The sequence below is a fragment of the Nannobrachium achirus genome (genome assembly GCF_963921795.1).
Source record: "Nannobrachium achirus genome assembly, chromosome: 10".
Classification (NCBI taxonomy): domain Eukaryota; kingdom Metazoa; phylum Chordata; class Actinopteri; order Myctophiformes; family Myctophidae; genus Nannobrachium; species Nannobrachium achirus.
Genome location: NC_137819.1, coordinates 13,428,941 through 13,450,387, shown reverse-complemented (window position 1 = coordinate 13,450,387; position 21,447 = coordinate 13,428,941). Strand labels below are relative to the sequence as shown.

At 42.4% G+C, this 21,447-nt stretch overlaps 1 protein-coding gene across 1 annotated transcript in view; it reads right to left on the bottom strand.

The window, feature by feature from the left end:
- gon4la (gon-4 like a) overlaps positions 1-21,447 on the bottom strand; it is a 41,643-nt gene that overhangs the window by 20,125 nt on the left and 71 nt on the right. The window contains exons 2-15 of the mRNA XM_080734735.1: positions 17,501-17,726; positions 16,093-16,304; positions 14,507-14,584; positions 13,436-13,486; positions 13,280-13,330; positions 11,883-11,975; positions 9,866-9,958; positions 9,042-9,203; positions 6,707-6,905; positions 5,844-5,945; positions 3,784-3,824; positions 2,029-2,268; positions 881-967; positions 121-283 (exon numbers count right to left, since the gene is read on the bottom strand). Coding sequence (XP_080590861.1) covers positions 121-283; positions 881-967; positions 2,029-2,268; positions 3,784-3,824; positions 5,844-5,945; positions 6,707-6,905; positions 9,042-9,203; positions 9,866-9,958; positions 11,883-11,975; positions 13,280-13,330; positions 13,436-13,486; positions 14,507-14,584; positions 16,093-16,304; positions 17,501-17,678 — 1,750 coding nt within the window. The 5' untranslated portion in view covers positions 17,679-17,726. The remainder of the gene's footprint in view (positions 1-120; positions 284-880; positions 968-2,028; positions 2,269-3,783; positions 3,825-5,843; positions 5,946-6,706; positions 6,906-9,041; positions 9,204-9,865; positions 9,959-11,882; positions 11,976-13,279; positions 13,331-13,435; positions 13,487-14,506; positions 14,585-16,092; positions 16,305-17,500; positions 17,727-21,447) is intronic.

The window sequence follows — 21,447 nt, the reverse complement described above, 5'->3', positions numbered from 1 at the left end:
CAGACAGACAGACAGACAGACAGGCAGACAGACAGACAGACAGACAGGCAGGCAGGCAGACAGACAGGCAGACAGACAGGCAGACAGACAGGCAGACAGCCAGACAGACGGGTGTCTCACTGCGTCCTTGTGCGTCCAGTGGGCTGTACTGCGGCTTGTAGCTGATTGGCTGGGTTTTCATCTCTTCGATGAGCGCCAGCGCCTCCTGCAGGTTGGAGGACCTGAAGGAGCTGCGCCTGTGATGCACCATCTCTGAGCCGTGAGCCAACACGTCCAACTCATACTGCACACGCACACACACACACACACACACACACACAAGCACACGCAAACACACACGCACACGCACACACAGGTGTTACATTGGTGGAAAAAGTACTCAAAGTAAAAGTACTGCAATGTAGAAATACTCTGTTACAAGTAAAAGTCTGGAATTCAAAATGTACTTGAGTAAAAGTATGAAAGTGTTGGCATCAAAATATAAAAGTACAAAATGTTGCCAAAATATAAAATAGGGATAAAGGGGTTAATGTATGTTTTAAAATATTATAATTTATATCTGCAAAGTAACTAGTAACTAACGTTTTCAGATAATTGTAGTGGAGTAAAAGTACAATATTTGGATATGAAATGTAGTGGAGTCTAAGTAAAAGTATTGGAAATTGGAACTACTCAAGTAAAGTACAAATACCTCAGAATCAGTGGTGATGTTATAAACGATAAATACCTGTGGGTTTGTGTGTGTGTGTGTGTGTGTGTGTGTGTGTGTGTGTGTGTGTGCGCGCGCGTGTGTGTGTGTGTGTGTGTGTGTGTGTGTGAGCGTGTGTGTGTGTGTGTGTGTGTGTGTGTGTGTGAGAGGGTGCGTGCGTGCGTGCGTTACCAGGAAGTGTGTAGTAGTGTCGGTCTCAGTTTGCAGGGAGCTGATTGGTGCAGTTAGCAGGTTGATCTGGGTTAACAACTGGACATGCTGCGTGGAGGCACAAACACACAGACAATACTATGTAAAATGTCGCTCTTTCGATCGCCCATCATTTCGACCGGAGGGTTAGCGACTCACCCCACAGAGGTTACGGTTAGGGTGAGGGTTAGAGTCGGGTGTCGAAAAGATGGCATGTAGAAACAGCGAACGCTCCCACAATACTCAACTCTGATTGGCCCAGTGTTGACTAAAGACTAAAAAGACTAAGATTTTGATATTTAGTCACCAAGACAAGACTAAACAATGTCACAAGACTAAGACTAAAACTAAATCAGATTTTGCTGTCAAAATGTACCCTGGATTGGCCAGTGGACACATGATGCATACAGACATTACAGAGAATACTCAGTGGACATGGGCTTGCCCACTTACAGATCCATCTCGAAAAAGTTGAATGTTGTGTGAAAAAGCATTGAAGATGTCATAGCAGCCCAAATCATAGCTGACTGAGGAAACTTCCCAATGGACTTCAAGCAACTCTTGACTTCAGAAGGTTGACATTTCTCTTATTATAAATCCTTGTTTTGAGTGGTCTCATGTAATGGACTTTTGATATTCATGAGCTGATATGCCATAATAATTCACTGAAAGTGCAATGTATCTAGAATTAGAGTTCTCAAATTCTGCCTGAACCCGATAACACCCGAACCCGACTGACATTTACGGTAGGGTAGGGCCTAAAATGTATGCTTACTAATTAGTAGGGCCAGGTAGGGCCTTGGGCTCAATGAAAAAAGAAAATATATTTGTTTATTATTTTATTACTATTACTCTGTGATAGACCCGGCCATACCCGACCCGACCCAACGTTTTCGGGCCGGGTAGGGCCTAAAATGTATGCTAAATAGTAGGGCCGGGTAGGGCCTCGGGCCTGCCCAGTTAGGGCCGGGCCTTAATTTTCAGGCCCGTTGAGAACTCTATCTAGAATATATGAAAGTTTCAAGAAATATGACAGTTTTAAGAAAATTTACTTTTACACATTATTCACAGTGTGTAGGGTTCAGTGTGTGTGTGTGTGTGTGTGTGCGTGTGCGTGCGTGCGTGCTAACCTGTTGTACTTGCTGCTGCAGCGTGGCTCTCTGCGCGGGGCTCAGCATCAGGGCGGGGGGAGGGGGAGGGGCAGGGGGCGGGGCGTAGCCAGGCTGGCTCTGCTGCCTCCTGAGCAGCGCCAGTTTCTCCTTCACCGTGCGCAGCGCTCTGATCGGCTCCTCGGCCTCTGCGGGCGCAGGCTGGGCGTGCTCCTGCGTTTCTTCGTCCTCTTCGTCGTCGACGGCGAGATCCTCCTTTAACTACACACACACACACACACACACACACACGCAGAAACCCATTCATTTAGGCCTAGGATTATTGAATGCTTTAACCAGTGAAAAATAGCAGATATACAAGCTCACAGCGTGGCACCGAGTGCCGCGCTGTGAGCTTGTAGATCTGCTATTTTTTGAAAAAGTCATGAAAATGTGTGCAAATCTTTGAATATATTATGTATTTTCAAAGCGAACGTCTGTAACTCAAATTTTGCTTCTGGGGGGTCCCTGGAACTAAATATTTTGAGATGGGGGTCCGTGGCCAGCCGCCAAATACATATCATTTTGGGGGTCCTTCACGTGAAAAGGTTTGAGAACTACTGACATAGTAGTCTCTCAAGAACAGACTAACTGAGCTCCAGTTAAGTGAAAAGGACCTTTTCTTTGACGATGGCTAGCCAGATTGCCGACATAGAAACATAGGTTTTTCAAAAAATCTTAGAAGGATTCAAAAGACACTTATAGAATCAAAATTCTAATTTTCACAATGTTTCAAAAATAGCAGATCTATAAGCTTGCAGCGCGGCACTCGCTGTGAGCTTGTATATCTGCTATTTTCAATAGTTAAAAGCATAAAATAATGATACACAATACTGTGTACCCGTTCTGAATGGGTTAAAACCAGGAAAGCATCTGTTAACCACTTTAACCATCATTTTATACTTTGTGATAATCTTTGAATATATATACAGTATATTTTTTAACCCCTTTTAGGCCTATGTCCGATTTGAAAATTACCCCCTGTTTTTCTGGAAAGATTTATTACTCAGACTCTGTAGCAGCTAAAAACAAAATTCCAAAACAATTTCATAGCTTACACCTTGGTGTTTTTCAGAAAAACTTCAAATATGTTTTCAAAAATTACTGTACAACATACTGTACTTTTTTTTTTATTGTAATGCATGTTTGACCCCCAGAACAACTTAACCTTTCAAACATGGCAGCCATGTTTGTTTACATATGAAGAAAACATGATGGCTGCTATCTCATGAATGCCTGAATGGATTTCCAAGCGGATTTGTTTTTGTCTGAAAGCTGTGAACGGCGTGCACCCGCGTGGTGCATGAGCCGTGCACCATCGTGCACGTTAAAAGGTAAGAAAATGGTGGCAATGGAAGTCAATTCGTTAAAGGGAAAATGTTTAACTCAAACTTTTGCTTCTGGGAGGTTCCTGGAACAAAATATTTTTAAACGGGGGTCCTCAATATGAAAATATTTTTGAACCGCTGATATTGGAAACAAAGTTTTTTTTTTTTTTTTTTTTTCACTCACTTTATTTTTCCAGATAACTGTTAGGATTTGGAAGGCATTTTTAGAAACGGCCTCCGGGTTAAGAGATTATAATTTAGATCAATCACCATTCAATGACAAGCTATAATTTATTACATTAAATGACATCATAATTGCATTAGATTTAAACAGATTCATTAATTCACATTAGATTGTAACACATTAAATCAAACTAGACTGCATTACAGTGTAAATTAAGACTCTTACCGTTTCAAACAATTCTTCCATTAACTCATTCACTTCCTTCTCTGTGGGAGAGAGGCAAAATGTCAGTTACAAGTATGTCATAGTCAGTGTGTGCGTGTATGTGTGCGCGCGCGCACGCGTGCGTGCGTGTGTGTTCCAAATGCCTCTACTCAGAGCCATCTACCTGTATATAAGTTTATTTTTGATTACAGGTAGTTAGAAAGGATAAATGTGTAAAAAAAAAAAGATTATGATGTTGTGAGTATTAAGGTTTAATATTTTTCCCAGATTTAGCTCTATCCCGGGCTTCCTCATGCCTCTCGGCCTGGCGGAGATAAAAACTGCCCGCTAGAAAAATATGATTGGATATGTTATCCTTTCACAGCGTCCGCGGGGTCTCGCTTGTCATCAGAACTTCAGGACTCGCTGTTGGACCTTTCATACGATCGGACTTCACAGATCAAATTCACATTATCCACCACACAGGAGGAATTCAACCTTTGTCAAGTCCCGCCCGTTGTCCCGCCCATCTTCACACCCATTGGTTGCTTTGCCTTGGTGGGATACTCGGTGGGACACTATCCACTACCATTTTAATTCAGTTGCTCTGTATTGTTATTCTTTGTGTTCAATTCTAATTTCAAACTCGGTTTCAGTAAAATGGAGCTGCTCAGTGGCAGTATAGTGACTCAGCATGTTTTTAAATGTTTTTATGTTTTAGCAAATTCAACACAAAAAAGGCGGAACCAGGGCGGGACAAGGCAGATAGAGCCTGCTGGTTGGTCAGTCAGGGACCAACCAGAAGGCTAACAAAGGGTGAATTCAGTCTCTCTGTGGCTGCACAGTACACGGGCAGCAATGGATGTTCTTATTCATTTTCCTTCCACATATCTCTGAGTTGAAGATGATCTTCGTGTTGCAGTGAGCAACATTGAGCCCAGAATAAAGCTTCTCTGTTCAAACAAACAAGCGCAACCATCCCAGTAATTTCGAAAGGTACGCCAATACAATTAATAAACTGTGCTGTTAGATGTTTTGATGCCGGTTAAAATATATTGTGTGGAAATGCAAACCAACAGAGTAGGCTTTCACATTGTAGTAGGCTATTTGTTCCCCTTTTTCCTTTTTTTTGGGCTGTAGTTTCTCATGTAAAAACATTACGAGCAAAATTAATGCAGCAATAAGAAAGTCAATGCGTCCATTATCATATCATCTGTCTGTGTTTATTTTCTCCGCATCACTCTACAAGCTCACAACGTGAGATGGTAGATCAGATATTTTCGATGACGGCGTCCCCACGGGGACTGGTAAAATCCTTCCACACAGCTGAAACAGACGCCATGCTTGCAAGGCTGGCGAGGATAACGTTTCAGGCAGTCTAATTGCCTCCATGCTTCTAGTAAATAGTAATTTCTAACAAGAAAAAAAAACAACCTCCGGGACGACCGGTCCCGCAGCCATTTCACGGGCAGGAAATTACATGCGCTCTAGCAGGGAAGCCCGAAACCCAGGATTAAAGAATTGGGCGGCCCAGGGGCCGAATGCGGCCCCCACCTTCACTTATATTGGAATACTGATATATTATTGATTTCAGCTGTTACCATTCCAAACATACAAACATGACCCGCTTTAATTACTTCAGTCTATATTAGTACATGTAGTTGAATGACTAGTATAGTAGTCTTTTTTATGTCCAATGTATTTGTATTTAAGTTCATAAAGTTTGAAATTTCAATATTCCAATTCAAAAATAACAAAAGATAATTCAGGATTCCAATTCAAAAGTAGCAAAAATAGCAGATCTGCAAGCTCAAAACCCATCGCGCTGCGACGGGTTTTGAGCTTGTAGATTGGCTATTTTTTGCTACTCTTACTGGAGATGAGAGGTATTCGCTCGACAGTATTAACATGCAATGTGGCCCTCTGGAGTGAGTGTGGAAATATAGTGGCCCTCTCCATCATCCAAGTTGCCCACGCCTGCCCTAGTGAGTATAGTATCGTGTGTGTCTCTGTCTGTACGTGTGCGTGTGCGTGTGTGTGCGTGTGTGTGTGTGTGTGTGTGCGCGTGCGTGTGTACTAACTGGATATCCTGACAGCCTTGTCATCTCTGTAATCCTCTAGATCAGGTTCATCCACGTCGGCCAAGAAGTTATACTCTGGGTCATCTTCATCATCACACTCCTCTGGAGAGACAGACAGACATTCTTACTACTTGCTAAACTTTATACAAAATTAATACATTTAATAAATATATTATATTGGCTTATCGTATTGGGGCGGCATTGGCTCAGGGGTAGAGAAACCGTCATTAGAACACAGAGGGTTCCCAGTTCGATCCCGGGCTCCCCCAGAGTTGGTGTCGAAGAGTCCTTGAGCAAGACTCTGAAGTGTCTGAACCCCTAGTTGCGCATTATATGGCTCATGATTTATTTTGATTATTAGCAGAGGTCATTGTTAGTCAAGTCAAGTCAGTCGGTTTTCAATATATTTTGGATTAATTGAACAGCGCAAGATGAAAGGTTTATCACCCAAAATAGTTGCTTTCCACCCAAAACCATAGCGGATCTATGAGCTCACGACACGTCACATCGGCTATTTTCTAAACAACTTGAAAAAGGTTTGGAAGAAATGTGAAACATTCGGGACCAGACTTCCTCCTATGGAAGGGACAATATGAAAATGTCATGTCACGATTAATGTGACCAATGAAATTGGTTGTCAAAGAGATTTGGTAGAGAGTGAAAAAAAGTCACTCCAGGTCTGTTTTACTAATTATAGAGGGTTTAAATGGTACCAGATATGCAGCTCAGCAAATAAAAGGTGAATTGATCCCAGTGGAAGACCGAGGACAATTTCACCATGTATTTTTATCTCCACAATGAGTGTTCTTTATCACGATAAACGAAAATAACGATTATCGTCCCATCCCTACTTCCCTCCTCACCTTCGTTCTCGAGGATCAGTCCTCTCAGCCAATCGGTCCAGTCCCTGTCCTCCTGGGCGGGGCCACAGTCGTACATGTCGGGGGTGATGTCAGGAGCTTGGAGCTCCGCCTCCAGCTGGCCCAGTGGGACGTCCGTCAGCGGCCGCTTGGAGCGCGTCCTGCACGACACCAGACTGACGTCCTCGTCTACTGAGAGAGGCTGCACGCACGCACACACACACACACACACACACACACACACAATATAGTTAAAGAAACCTCTTATCTCCATATTTTTTTTTTTGGGGTAAATTAACACCCTACTTCAAGGGTCTTCAACAGGGGGTCCGGGACCCCTAGAGGGTCCTCAGAGTTACTACAGGGGGTCCTCCAGATCTTTGTGTGATAGAATCTTTTTTTCCTCTCCTTTTTTAACCATTTGAACCCTAGTGTCCATATTCTGAGAACTTTAGACAAAAATAGCAGATCTACAAGCTCTACAAGCTCACAACGCCTCGCAGAGCATGTAGATCTGCTATTTTCAGCAAAGAGCTTTGGTTTAGAGGGAAAAAAGAGCAGATTAAAAAGCTCAAGTTTATTAAGTATTGATGGTTAAATATCTGAAAACACAAATTGACATGAATCCAAAATACACTGATGATCATGCTCTCAAACAATTAAACTATATGGAATCTATGAACAGGTTGTGGGGGTCCCTGCTTCATCTCTCTCTCAGCTAAGGGGTCCCTGGCCTGAAAACGTTGAATCATACTACAGCTACTTGATCATACTACAGCGTCAAACAAACCAAAAAAAGTAGCAGATATGCAAGCTCGAAACGCAGCGTGTTTTGATCTTGTTGATCTGCAGATTTTGGTTTTTTTTTTTATAATTAACACATCGGATGCCCACGTTAATTCAGGGTTTACCCTCACAGGGGCCCATCGTCTCCATGGCAACACGTCATTTACGTACCTTCGCTTCGTGGAAAAAGTATCCGTAATACGTTGAGTAAATGTAATCCAAGTATGTCCAGTTTATTTTCACGATGATCTTTTCTTTCAGTCAGGACAGCTTTTTACCAATCTTGGGCCACAGCGTGTGTATCACGGGCGGTAGAAAGGGTCGCGTTTTGAACATGGTGATTGAAAAAGCTAGACCAGGAGAGGAATCCGCCATGTTACGTTACCTCCGCCGCGTCACTGGGAAAATAGTATCCATGATACGAGTAAATGTAATCCACGGATGTCCTGTTTATTTTTACGATAAAGTTTTCTTTCAGTCAGGACATCTTTTTATCAAACCTGGGCCACAGCGTTTGTGTCACGGTAGGTAGAAAGGACCGCGCATTGAACATGGTGATTGAAAAAGCTAGACTAGGAGAAGAATCCGCCATGTTACGTGTATCTCCGCCGAGACTCCGTTACTGGGAAAATACTAGTATCCATGATACATAGGAGTCGTGCTAGCCTGCAAGGGGAGGACGATAGAGTGCAGTGCAGGATAGGAACAGAAGCTTGTGATTGGCTGCAGGGAGACTGCACATCCTGGTCACATGTACCGCGCTGCATTTTGGGAAATGTAGTGTTTTTCCCATATTGTTGGCGTTTGATCACCGTGGTAGAGCCTTCATTGCGGTAGCAATGTACAGTAACTACAGTATTGTAAAACGCGTCAAACGCGTCGTGGGCACTGGGGCTGGGGGTCCAGAGACATCAAAGAGATTGGCGTGTAGACACCTCGTGGGCACCCGATGTGTTAACAGAAAAGTTACCAGTTTTGGATATAATGATGGTTCCCCACGACAGAGACGGTATCTTCAACTGTGTTCATCCTTGAACAATGGCAACAGCAGATGCACAAGTTTGGGGAAACTCACAGATAGAGGAAGCATCGTCTCTTGCATACAGTACAGTATGTGGCGATGTGCCAATGATCACAGACACTGAACTGAATGCAGCCAATGCCTCTATTGGTAAAACATACTTATGATATACGTACTTTCTTTTTTTCACTCTATACCAAATCTCTTTGCCAAATAATTGCCGATCTGGTTCACAATACGTCGCAGCGCGACACGTTGTGAGCTTGTAGATCTGCTGCGCTTTTTTGGCAACTGTCCCGCCACAGGATAATGGATGTTGGGGATATTTTTTGATTATCGCGATAATATCGTTAATCGCGATTGGTCACAATAATCGTGCCATGAAACTTTCATATCGTGCCATCCTTAGTGCATGGGCGCGTGTGTGTGCGCGCGTGTGTGTGTGTGTGTGTGTGTGTGTGTACACACATGCGTGTGCGTACCTGTGTGGTGTGTGTGTGTGTGTGTGTGTGTGTGTGTGTGTGTGTGTACCTGGTAGGGTTTGACGCACACCGACAGCTCCTCCTCCACGGCGTTCAGTTCTTCCAGAAAGGAGGTGTCAGTCACCGCGTTGGGGGGGCGGGCCTTGGGAGGAGGGGGCGGGCCCATAGAGACGTGCCCCGCCCTCACACGCCTCGCCCTCTTCCGGGAACTCTGGACATGACAGACAGACAAAAATAACAATTATTTACAACAGTGCTTCTCAACCTGTGGGTCGGGACCCCCAGGGGGGTCCCCAAATTATTTTGAAGGGTCCCCAGATGATGATATTAATGCAACATTGTTTTCTCACTTAACAGTTAACAAACCAACATAAGGTTTCAGAGTATAGAGGGTATCTGCACATTACTAAAGTGACAATTTGAGGACTTTTTTAATACTTCTAAAATGACAAATTAAACTGACAACAAATTGTCAAATATTAGAGGCAGAAATTGTGAAAATAGCAGATCTACATGCTCACAACGCCTCGCAACGACAGATAGGTACAAATACAATATGGTCATGAACATGCACTTTGTCAACAACTTCCATGTGTACACTCTCGAGTTACAGAGCTCAGGGTCCTTTTGGAACCTCATCTCAAAGTACCCTGGGGGTCCCTGGACCTCACTTTGAGAGCCACTGCAGAACAGCAAGCTTGGGAAGTCGAAGCCAATCAAACTAGAATTGTTACATTGTTTGTGAAGCCCACCCACAAGCACATTTTTACGTAAGATAAAAACCTCAATAGACGGTGTGTGTGTGTGTGTGTGTGTGTGTGTGTGTGTGTGTGTGTGTGTGTGTGTGTGTGTGTGTGTGTGTGTGTGCGCTACCTGCCAGGGACTGGTCCTGTCTTCTTCTGGTCTGTTAACTCTACTTCCTCTTGGAGAGGAAGCTGTGCTCTCCACATCACTCTCCAGAAACGTCTACACACGGAGAAATAAAACACATTCATTGAATTTAACAAGAAATCCTGAACACAGGCAATAGCAGATTGAGAGACCCTGAAGAAGACCTAGAAGGTGGAAACGCGTTGGTCAACCTGTTGCCTTGCTCAGAAAAGACATCATCATATATTTTTTTCACAATTGATGGAGGGCCTTGGAATTCCTTTCTCTGTTAAGTCTGCTTTCTACACCTTTGGAATCTAGCAGCACTTCTTTGAAAAAGACTTTGTTCATATATTCCTACCTGTATCACCAAAGAGCACCTATCTTTTTTCTCTTTTTAACCCATTTAGGCCTGAACACATTATGACGCGATATTTTATGCTTTAAATATAGAAAAAATAGCAGATATACAAGCTCACAGCGCGGCACCGAGTGCCGCGCTGCGAGCTTGTAGATCTGCTATTTTTGAAAAATCGTGAAAATTTGAATTTTGACCCGATTCTATAAGTGTCTTTTGAATCCTTCTAAGATTTTTGGAAAAAACCTATGTTTCTATGTCAGCAATCTGGCCAGCCATCGTCAAAGAAACGGTCCTTTTCACTTAACTGGAGCTCAGTCAGTCTGTTCTTGAGAGACTACTATGTCAGTGGTGCTCAGACCTTTTCATGTGAAGGACCCCCAAAATGATATTTATTTGGCCACGGACCCCCATTTCAAAATATCTAGTTCCAGGGACCACCCAGAAGCAAAATTTGAGTTACAAACGTTCGCTTTGAAAATACATATATTCAAAGATTTGCACACATTTTCACGACTTTTTCAAAAATAGCAGATCTACAAGCTCGCAGCGCGGCACTCGGTGCCGCGCTGTGAGCTTGTAGATCTGCTATTTTTCACTGGTTAAAGCGTTCATTAATTCTAGGCCTAAATGGGTTAAATGAATTGAATACTGTGTGCGTGTGATCATACATTTACATTTATTTGTTATATCATTAATGCGGATCAGAGCGAAGCAGAATATTCAGCTATTTTTCAAAGGTTGGTAAAAAAGACTCAGTCAACGAGTTAATTAAAGTGTTACCACCAGTAAGACTCCCTAATCGGGAGATAAGCGACCGTAGGTGGCTTATCTCCACAAATAGGGCAAAAATGTGTTTTTCCAAAATCTTCCTGATCCATGTTGATGACATGAGTGTAGACATGCTGTGTAGTGATATTCGTGATTTTAGGGCAAAAACTGTAGGAGCAGTGTCCAAAAATGTGTTTTAAAAATCGGCCTGAAGGTGGCGCTAGAATAGGGCCATGTGAGAAATGAGGGGTGGGGTCTCCGCGTTGCCTTGGCGGACGAATAGGTACCGGCCCCGGCTCTCCCGGACGCTCCTAGCCCGAGTTACGGCATTTTATGTGCGCTGCAGTGGCAGGGGGTCCTCCACTGGGGGCGCCACCACTTTTGCATCCGTTCTAGAGCACCAGGAGTCGGTGGTCCCCGGGAATTCCCCGTGAGCAGCCCCGTTGGGGTGGTCATTTGGTCATTTTTGCACATTTGGTCATTTTTTACATCTGGGGGTCCCCCAGGGACCTGGGGGTCCCTGGGGCTCCGGGGGTCCTTGGAGGTTGTAGTTTGGCAGGCAAGGAGTGTGTGTGTAAAATCTGGCATGGATCGGGTCAACGGGTGCGGAGATATAAGCAGGGAAAAAGTGTGACGTGTGAGCACATTTGGTCATTTTTTACATCTGGGGGTCCCCCAGGGACCTGGGGCTCCGGGAAATTAAAGTGTTACCACAATGATGTACAATTAACAATTTTGTCTCTGATCTATAGGATCTAGGGTTCAGATGACTTGTAGTTCTTCAGACAATAGATTGAATAATGAAGGCAACACAAATGAAATTATATTCTTACTTATTCTTGTTGTTTATTGAATAAATGAAATGATGTGTTCATTTTTTTTTTTGCTTACATCTTCAGCCGTCTCATCTTCATCGTCGTCTTCTGGTTGATATTCTTCATCAGAAGAGTCTTCATCAGCCAGTGGAATGTCAACAAACTGAGCCTGACATACAGACACAGAGAGAGTTTATTGAGAGAGTTCACTCAGATCAGCCAACACAGGGATGCTGACAGAACCCTCGCTAAAAACCCCAGGACAAAAATACACTCGTCTGAGACAATTTGCCCTCCTGGCCCCCAAACTGTGGAATAAACTCCCTGTCACACTTAGAACTGCAGACTCACTCCCTGGCTTCCACCGTGGACTGAAGACTCACCTCTTTAGACTCACCTAAACCCATAGCACTACTGAAACACTCCCCTTCCCTCAATGACCATTCATGAAGCTAGATAGCATTGTTAGGTTTTAGAAACCTTTTATTTAGCAATGTTAGGTTTTAGAATTTTATTACTGATTAGGTGCATGGTCTACCTATATATATATTTTTTTTCTAGACTAGATTGATATTCCTATGCATTTGTTGTATTGACATATTATCTTGCTTATTATATTGATGTATTACCTGCTTATTATAAGTCGCTTTGGATTAAAAGCATCTGCTAAATGCCTAAACTGTAATGTGAACATTTAATGTGAACATTTCCCTGCTGTGTTCTTGTACTTTTAAATCTTCATGTTGCATGCATGCTTAATGACAACAATACCTACAGTTTTATATGCTATGATATATTATGATATTAGATGATCATGTCTGTTGGCGATGGATATTTATTGGTGGTTCTCAAAGTAGGGTCCGGGGACAAACAGTATCTTCAAAGTATAGGAACATTTTAAAAGCTTTTTTAAAATGCAAATCTTCTCTTTTAGGGGTCCCTGGCCAAATACAGATCAACGTGGGGGTCCTTGACATGAAAAACTTTGAGAACCACTGCTTTAATATCTCTGTCTGGCAAAGAGCTCTACTTTGTAATTATTCATCCTACACTGCCATCTACTGGCTTCAACAGGTATTGTTGCAAGTGTGTTCAGGAGAAATGTTATGCACTTTTGGACTTGTACTGTACCGTTTCTTCCAGTAAACAAACAAACAGACAGACACATGCAAGCATGCACACACCAATAATAAAAATAACCCTCAATTTCTGAAGACGTTCAGTTGTAATAATCACTTGGATTAGATATCAAATTGATTCAGGTGTATTTTCTCTAGCGATGCTTCACAACAGCACATTAAAAAAAATTGCAAGTTCTAGACAGAAAGGTCAAGATCACTTGTTCACAGTTATTATCAAATGTCTCCTATGTCAGCCTCTGAGGAGACGGACAGCCAGACACAGAGACAGACAGAAGAAGAGAGACAGACAGACCAACCATCAGGACCACAGACATACAGATGAATGCAGTACCTTGCCTTCAGAACCCTTCTTAACAGGAGAGATGTTCCACGCTGGAAGCACCTGAGACAGACAGACAGACAGACAGACAGACAGACAGACAGATAAACGGACAGTTATCATTAATTTCTGTTTGTTTGTGAATGCTGAATATGGGACAGTTCTCACCTCTCCTTTCTGAACGACCTCCTTCATCCGAGAACGAGTCATCTTTGGCTCCTATAGAAAGACACACAGACAGACAGACGCACAGACAGACGAGTTATACTTGAGCATAAATGGAGACTTATAGAGAAGATCAAACACACGCAAAAAGCATGGCTACAAGCGCACAATGCATCTTAGATCGGCTGTTTTTGCAACTTTCCCGCAGCACTCTTCTATGAAGTATTAAGGCATTAATTTACGGAAAGAACATAAAAAGTTAAAATATGGAGATGCAAGGTTTTCCGACAGTGACGATATGATCGATGGATACAGTACTTCGCTGCATCGTTGAAGCACTGAGAAGAGTTAGAAGTTGAACATTTTCTGTACCATTTGTAGTGGGCATCAAAAGCCAGAAATAGACCAAGATGAATTGATTCAATTCACATTAAAGGACAACTTTCGTTTTTTTACAACAAGGGTTCATATTTTAGACTGTAATTAAAGAAAAGAAAAGATAGGTGTTAAAATGTTTTCATTTACTGCTTTCTATTGTTTTAGCGATTTCTGTATTTTGATTTCAGTGGGTGGGGGCATGCAAACAAGTGGCTAAATATGTATTTTTAGACACAATAAGCCGGCAATTTCTTTGTTACTATTTACACCAGCCCCCATAAGTCACATCTGCCCATGAAAGATGGTGGTGCATGTTGGGAATGGGCTAGTTGTGTCTAAAAAGACACATTTAGCCACTTACATGCAAATCAAAATTGTTAAAATCACTAAAAGGATAGAAAGAAGTAAATGAAAACATTTTAATACTCATCTTTTCTTTTCTCTAATGACTATCTAAAATATGAACCCTTGTTGTAAAAAACTAAAGTTGTCCTTTAAGTAGGCTACAAAGGCTGTTTCAGTGTAAGCAACATAAATGTAGTGCAAGCAGAAATATGTTCAGATAACATACAACAGACAAACAGTTATCATTTATATTCTGTTTGCGATATTCAGCATATTCGGACAGTTCATCTCTCCTTTCTGGACAGACAGACAGACGGACGGACGGACGGACGGACGGACAGACAGACTTACAAAAGGAGGAGGGACAGCCTCGGTCTCGTTAATGGCAGCCTTCATCATGGCCACCACATGCTCGTTAGTGATCACTTCCTGTAGGGCAAAGGTCAAACAATGTTTTTTTTTAAGTGGTTAAAGATAATATTAGCTGATTCTCAACCTAAACTTCATTGAAGTATTGTGATGCGAGGACATCAATCAATGACGTACAGACAGACAGGGGGACCCGTGACATTTGTGAAGCCGTCATTACAAAAAAAGACACACCTAGACGCTTAAGTGAGGGGAAAATTATCCTTAAAGGAGTAGTTTACCCCCCAAATGACTTTTTCTGTTGATTACTAACGCCATAGAGACTTGAGTTCATTGCTATTTGTTTTGTATTTGCCTCATTACTAAGACAACAATTTGATTATATACATTTACTCCCTTTGATTCTGGATGGGATCCAAATGCATTTGGGTCCCCATCTGGGGGGTCAATTTATTGTAATCAAATTATTGTCTAAGGGAATGCAACAAAAACCTAGAAATATTATTGAATTCAAGTGTCCATGGATTTATAATCAATAGAAAAAGTAATTTTGGGGGTGAACTACTCCTTTAACAGTTCCGTCATCACATCTGACAAAATGTACAAATATATGGTCTGAGTATGTCTGAGTATTTAATCAAATGTAAAGTTTTGTAAAAACAATATTATACAATATTTGCCTCTGAGATGCAGTGGAGTAGAAGTATAAAGTAAATACTCAAGTAAACAAAAGTACTACACCTCAAAATGGCTCTCAAGTAGGGTTGCAGCGGTACTCGGTGTTACCGGTGAACGAGCACAACACAGAGTACTTTACTTGCACACCGATAACACCGTTAAATAAAAAGAAAACTCAGCCGCTGCTCAGCTCTGCCCTGAGGAGCGCAGTAGAGATGTGACGTTCGCCAACGATTCCGCTCTTTTGAACAGCTCTTTTAAATGAACGATGGGATTCGGTTCTCAATCGCGGGAGGCCGGGAGCCGTTCCTTGTGTGTGAGTGTCGAGATTAGAACATATCCAGAATCAACGGATCGGCGAGGCACAGCTCATCAGACTGCATGATGTCTCGTCTCCCCACTCCCAGGGCACGTTCGGAGACAAGTTGTGGCTTTATAATGTCACAGCGCGCAGTAGGCAGACAAGAAAACGCGGGGCTGTTGTAACACTAACAGTGTTGTTGCTTTTTTACAAAGCTGAATTTTTAATCGAGTCGGAACACTACCTCACATTTAACGATTGAATAACGACCGAATCACGGGAGCGCGCCTCGACTTTATTACAACGAAGTTGTTAGATGTAAGAGGGCCTTAACAGTGTTGTTGCTTTTTTACAAAGCCGAATCTTTATGGTCGGATGGTTGTTGTTGTTGTAGCTTGAGGTAGCATTGGCTGCTACTGAGTGCTCACAAGACAAGACACGCAATGGTGTTTGAAACGGTGTTACCGATAACCGCGGTGTTGACACGGACACGGTTTTCGGTTTTAAAAATCTCATACCGTTGCAACCCTACTCTCAAGTACATTAATTGAGTAAATGCACTCAGCTCCTTCAGACAACGTTGACTCACGTGCAGGATGTTTCGGACGTTGACGGTGGTCAGGTTGTGTTGTCTGGACTTGCTCTCCAGAGCTTGGTTCAGCAGCCTGTCAATCTCCAGCTCTACTCCCGCCCCTTCCTCCTCCTCCTCCTCAGTGTCGGAGCCTTCGTCGTCCACCTTCACCCTCTTCCTCCTCACTGCTCCACCTCTCCTCCTGCCCCGAGCCTCTGGCACGCTGTCCTCTGACACACACATACACACACACCAGTGTTGTTTTTGACAGCAAATTTTGTCACCTGAAAAGTTGTAGTTTTAGTCTAATTTTAGTCGACTAAATATTGTAAGATTTTAGATGACTAAATCTACAGTTGATTTAGTCGACTGAAATGTATTTTGGCAGGGCTTAATGGCATCGTAATGACTGATTTTACACTTGTTTGTGTGCTGAAAATAGCAGATCTACAAGCTCACAACGCGTCGCAGCGTTCATAAAATGACTCTCTTCTCCACTAGTCCCTCCCTAATGTTTTAGTCTAGTTTTTATTTTGTTGACGGAATTGTCAATATATTTAGTCTTAGTTTTAGTCACCACAGCTTAATTTTTGTTTAGTTTTTATTTAGTTTTCGTCAGTGAAAGAAGCGCAGTCGACAAACATTTTTCGTCATAGTTTTAGACGACAAAATCAACACTGACCCCCACAACCTGTTCATAGATTCCATATAGTTTCATCGTTTGACAGCACCAAGTCATCAGTTGTATTTTGGATTCATGTCAATTTGTGTTTTCAGATATTTAACCACTTGAACCGTCAATACTTAATAAACTTGAGCTTTTCAATCTGCTCTTTTTCCCCTCTACACCAAAGCTTTTTGCCGAAAATAGTTGTGAGCTTGTAGATCTGCTATTTTTGTTCTCAGAATATGGACACTTGGTTCAAATGGTTACATTTCACTCTGTACTTGGTCTGCTCTTTTTCCCCTCTACACCAAAGCTCTTTGCCAAAAATAGCAGATCTACAAGCTCACAACGCCTTGCAGCGCAAGGCGTTGTGAGCTTGTAGATCTGCTATTTTTGGCTAAAAGAGTTTTCTGAATATTGACACTAGGGTTAAGTGATTAAAATAAAAAAGGAAAAAAACATTCTATCACTCAAAGATTTGGAGGACCCCCTGTAGTAACTCTGAGGACCCCCTAGGGGTCCCGGACCCTCTGTTGTAAGATTCCTGGTTTATAGTGTGTGAGCTGTCCGCACACGTTAAAATGCTCACCCATTTTTTCTTTATTAATAACCAAACAACGTTTCGCCCAACAGGGCTTCCACGCCATAAGATAATGATTATATCAGTTAAAGGATGTACCTAACTGTACCTACCCATGGTAATAACCGTACCTACCCATGGTAATAACCGTACCAACCCATGGTAATAAGTGTACCTACCCATGGTAATAACCAGACTGGAGTCGGTGGTGTCTTCCTCCACCAGTAGGAACTCCTCTTCTTCGTGTGCAGGAAGCTGCGCAGAGGGTTTGGAGGCGGTCACTTCCTGTCGTGCAGGAAGCACCGGAGGAGGCGGTTCGGTCATGTCGACCCGGAGACGTTTTCTGGCGCCGCTCATGATGCAGCGACATGGCCTGGACACCACTACTGGAACCCTCCAATGATCCTAGATCACATCCCACCAGAGGATGCGGGCACGCAGGTGGGCACGCAGGCGGGCATGCAGGCGGGCATGCACACACACACACACACACACACACACACACACACACACACACACACACGCACACACACACACAGACACAGACACAGGGTAAAGAGACAACACATGTTAGGGATATCATGTAGCCTTTAAAAAAGGTGTGGTAAGCGATCATCTTTTTGTTAAAATAAGTGTCAAATAGCTCTATATCGCATTAGTAATCATTAGAGATGTGCCGATTGATCGGTGAGTGATCGCAATCAGCCGATCGGTATCGGCTTTGCCGATCTACAAGCTAGATCAGCTATTTTCACATTATTTATCTGTGGGACTGAATGTAACCTCAGCTTCAACTCCTACAAGTTGAATTGGATACTTAAATACCTCAGCCTGCAATCTCCTGATGTTTATACAATGTCAATGTTTTGTAAGAATAATCATTAAATATATAAGTGCTGCTACAGTAACACAATAAATAGAAGAATTTATGGATTTGACGCTGTGATCGGGAATATCGGTATCAGCAGATACTGATTCCAGTTGATCGGTGATCGGTATCGGCCTAAAAAAATCGGAGCATCTCTATAGAGCAGGGCTAAGCAACCCATTGGCACGCAAGAAGGCAATCATTGGCATGCTGGAATAAGTGTGAGTGTAAGAGGATTTTCTTCTTCTAAAATATTTATATATATTTTGCTTTAATTACAATTGTATTTGTATGCAGTTTACCTCCTGCACGTGAATAAATGCTGTTTAGTTTTGTTTACACCTCGGAACATCAGACACAATGGTTGAACAATCACAGTTCTGGCCCAGAGAATGATGGCAAAAAAAAAAGAAAAGAAAAATCTACTAAGGAGATTTTGTTTTTTGTCATCAAATAATTGATTTGATGAAGCAATGTAAGACCCATCTTTAATAATATCTCTGTATGATTGCATGCACTACCCCCACACCTCAAGCGGGGGGTCTGGGGAGTTGGGGTCCTCCCCCAGGAACTATTATGTTGCAATGATTTTTTCTCTTCAATGTCCCGCGATGCCATGGTCTCCATAGACCTCCATGTAATTTATAGTGCACGGATCGTGCACGCCCATGCCTAGATGATGCACCACGTGTGTGCACACTGTTCACAGCTTTCAAACAAAAAAATCTGCTTGGAAATCCGTTCAGGCATTCATGATTTAGCAGCCATTATGTTTTCTTCAGATGTAAACAAACATGGCTGCCATGTTTGAAAGAATGGGTTCGTATGGGGGTTAAACATGCATTTCGCGATCGCGATCATGCCTAATACATTTCTGGAGGTCCAAAAAAAAATCTTTGAAAAAAAATATATATATTTTTTTTTTCTTCAAAAACGGCCCAAACTCGGGAAACTCGGGGTTGGCACAGGGGTGGTACCAATACAAACTCAGGAAACTCAGGGTTGGCACCAGATGTGTTAACATACCGGTAGTAGATGTAATTTCCACTGAGTGCTCTGGTGAATTTTGAGAGTTTGATACCAAATCCAGGAGAAATTCATGAGAAACTAGAAGCAGTGCTCTTCCGAGCACAGGTCTCCACCAGGTCAGGCATGTAATGTGTTTTACATAAGTCGGCCTCCTGATGGCGCTATAAAAGGCTGATGTAAAAAATGCAGGGAAAAGGTTTTACCTTGGCCTCTAAGGAGTGCGCATACAAAGTTTGACACTAATCGGTGGAGTTATAGGTGAAAACATGAATCGGCCTGTTATAGCGCCACCATGAGGCTGATTTGATTTTTCTTAAGTGGCATTTATTCCTCTGCCTATTGGGAATGTGCATGCACAATTTCACCAAAATCGCACACTGCGTTCAGGATTTCAGGCATTTTATTCAAAACTGACCAATCCTGCAAACTTTGAAAGCCAGTTTTAGCCAATCAGGATGGAATATGGAAAATCTGACACATCCATGTCGATCACATGACTGTAGAGATACTGTCTACTGATTTACGTGATTTTTGGACAAAATCTGTAGGAGTACTGGCAAAAGTTAGTTTTGCAAAAGTCGGCCTCCTGGTGGCGCTAGAACAGGCCCATGTGAAATATTTGGGGCAGAGGTTCTGATTTGGTGTCGAGGGAGTGTGTGTGCACAGTTTGGCAGCGACCGGGCCAACGGCGCCGGAGATTAGCTGGTAACGGACAAACGGACGGACGGACGCACGCACGGACGGACGCACGCACGCACGGACGCACGGACGGACGGACGGAGGGGAAAACATACTCTCCCCTCAGCCTTCGGCTGGTGGAGACAATTACAATTCAGGAGCATTGCAGGAGATGGGGCATTGCAGGAGATGTTGTTCTTTTACTCCACTACGTTTATGTGAAAACTTTAGTCACTAGTTACTTTGCAGACATAAATTATAATATTATAACACATACATTAACAACTTTAGCCCTATTTTATAGTAATATACCTTGGCTATTTGAAAACAGCAGATCTACAACCACCCTGACAAGCACTTGGAATTGTAGGTATTACATTTCATGTGACTCGATCTGTTCCACAGATAAATATTGTGAAAATAACAGATCTACAACGCCTCGCACTGCGAGCGAGGCGTTGTGAGCATGAAGTTCTGCTATTTTCACAATGTTTGCCTCTTGCTTACTTAATATTTGACAGTTTGGCCAGGTCTTGATAGTCCTCACATTGTCACTTTATAAATGATACCCTGTATACACTTATGTAGGTTTGCTTACCGTTGAGTGAGACATTTTTTTTACATCAATTAAGCTAATCATCTTGGGACCCCACAACATAATTTGGGGTCCCGACCCGAAGTTTGAGAACCACTTGCTGTAGGCTATGCTACTCAAGTAAATATACTTCGATACTTGCCCCTTTTCGACTGCAGCTTTAGCACCACACCACACCACACCACACCACATAAAAATATCTACATTTTCCATTACATAAAAGTACCCCTATCGGTAAGAAACAAATTGACCCTTTTAACTGTGATTGTAATACAATATACATTTGTATTACAACTATCCTAAATTATAATACAATATAATGGATTATAACTGTGATTATATATAATACACTATAAATTATTAATGTATTACTACGATAATTATATATCTGTTATAACACAATAGAATCTATTCGGGCCGCAAACTTCTAGTGTATTACAACTATATCCTGGTGGTCTAAATGAAAAGTCAGAGAGTGGTCAGTCATTATGAAGTGTTTGGCCCTGTTTGGCCTAGCTCAGACCTACTCTGGATTGGATACTTTTTAGTACCACGTTTAGTACCACTTTCACACCACTCTATGCAGGTCCTTGTAGTGGAAAACCTGGCACAATGGGCGGTGTGGAGTGGAGTGGTGTGGTTCTGGGACAGTGGAAAAGGGGCTTTACTATCTGATACAGTAAATAGTAAACACAGTCCTACTGTCTATAAATATTGGAACACATGGTGAACAGACAACATGTTCAGGTATTAACATGTAGGCGTTTATAGTAACACTGTACAAGGGTACTATTAATAAAGAAAGTGCATGTTAAATACATTGAAGTGTGTTTTTTCTAGTGTAGGCCTATACAAGAAGCTAACACGCTAGCACGCGGCTAAAAACCAACGGCTTTTATAGACGAAGCGTCGCTTCAAAGACACAACAGCGTAAAGTTAACATATGTTTCAATGTA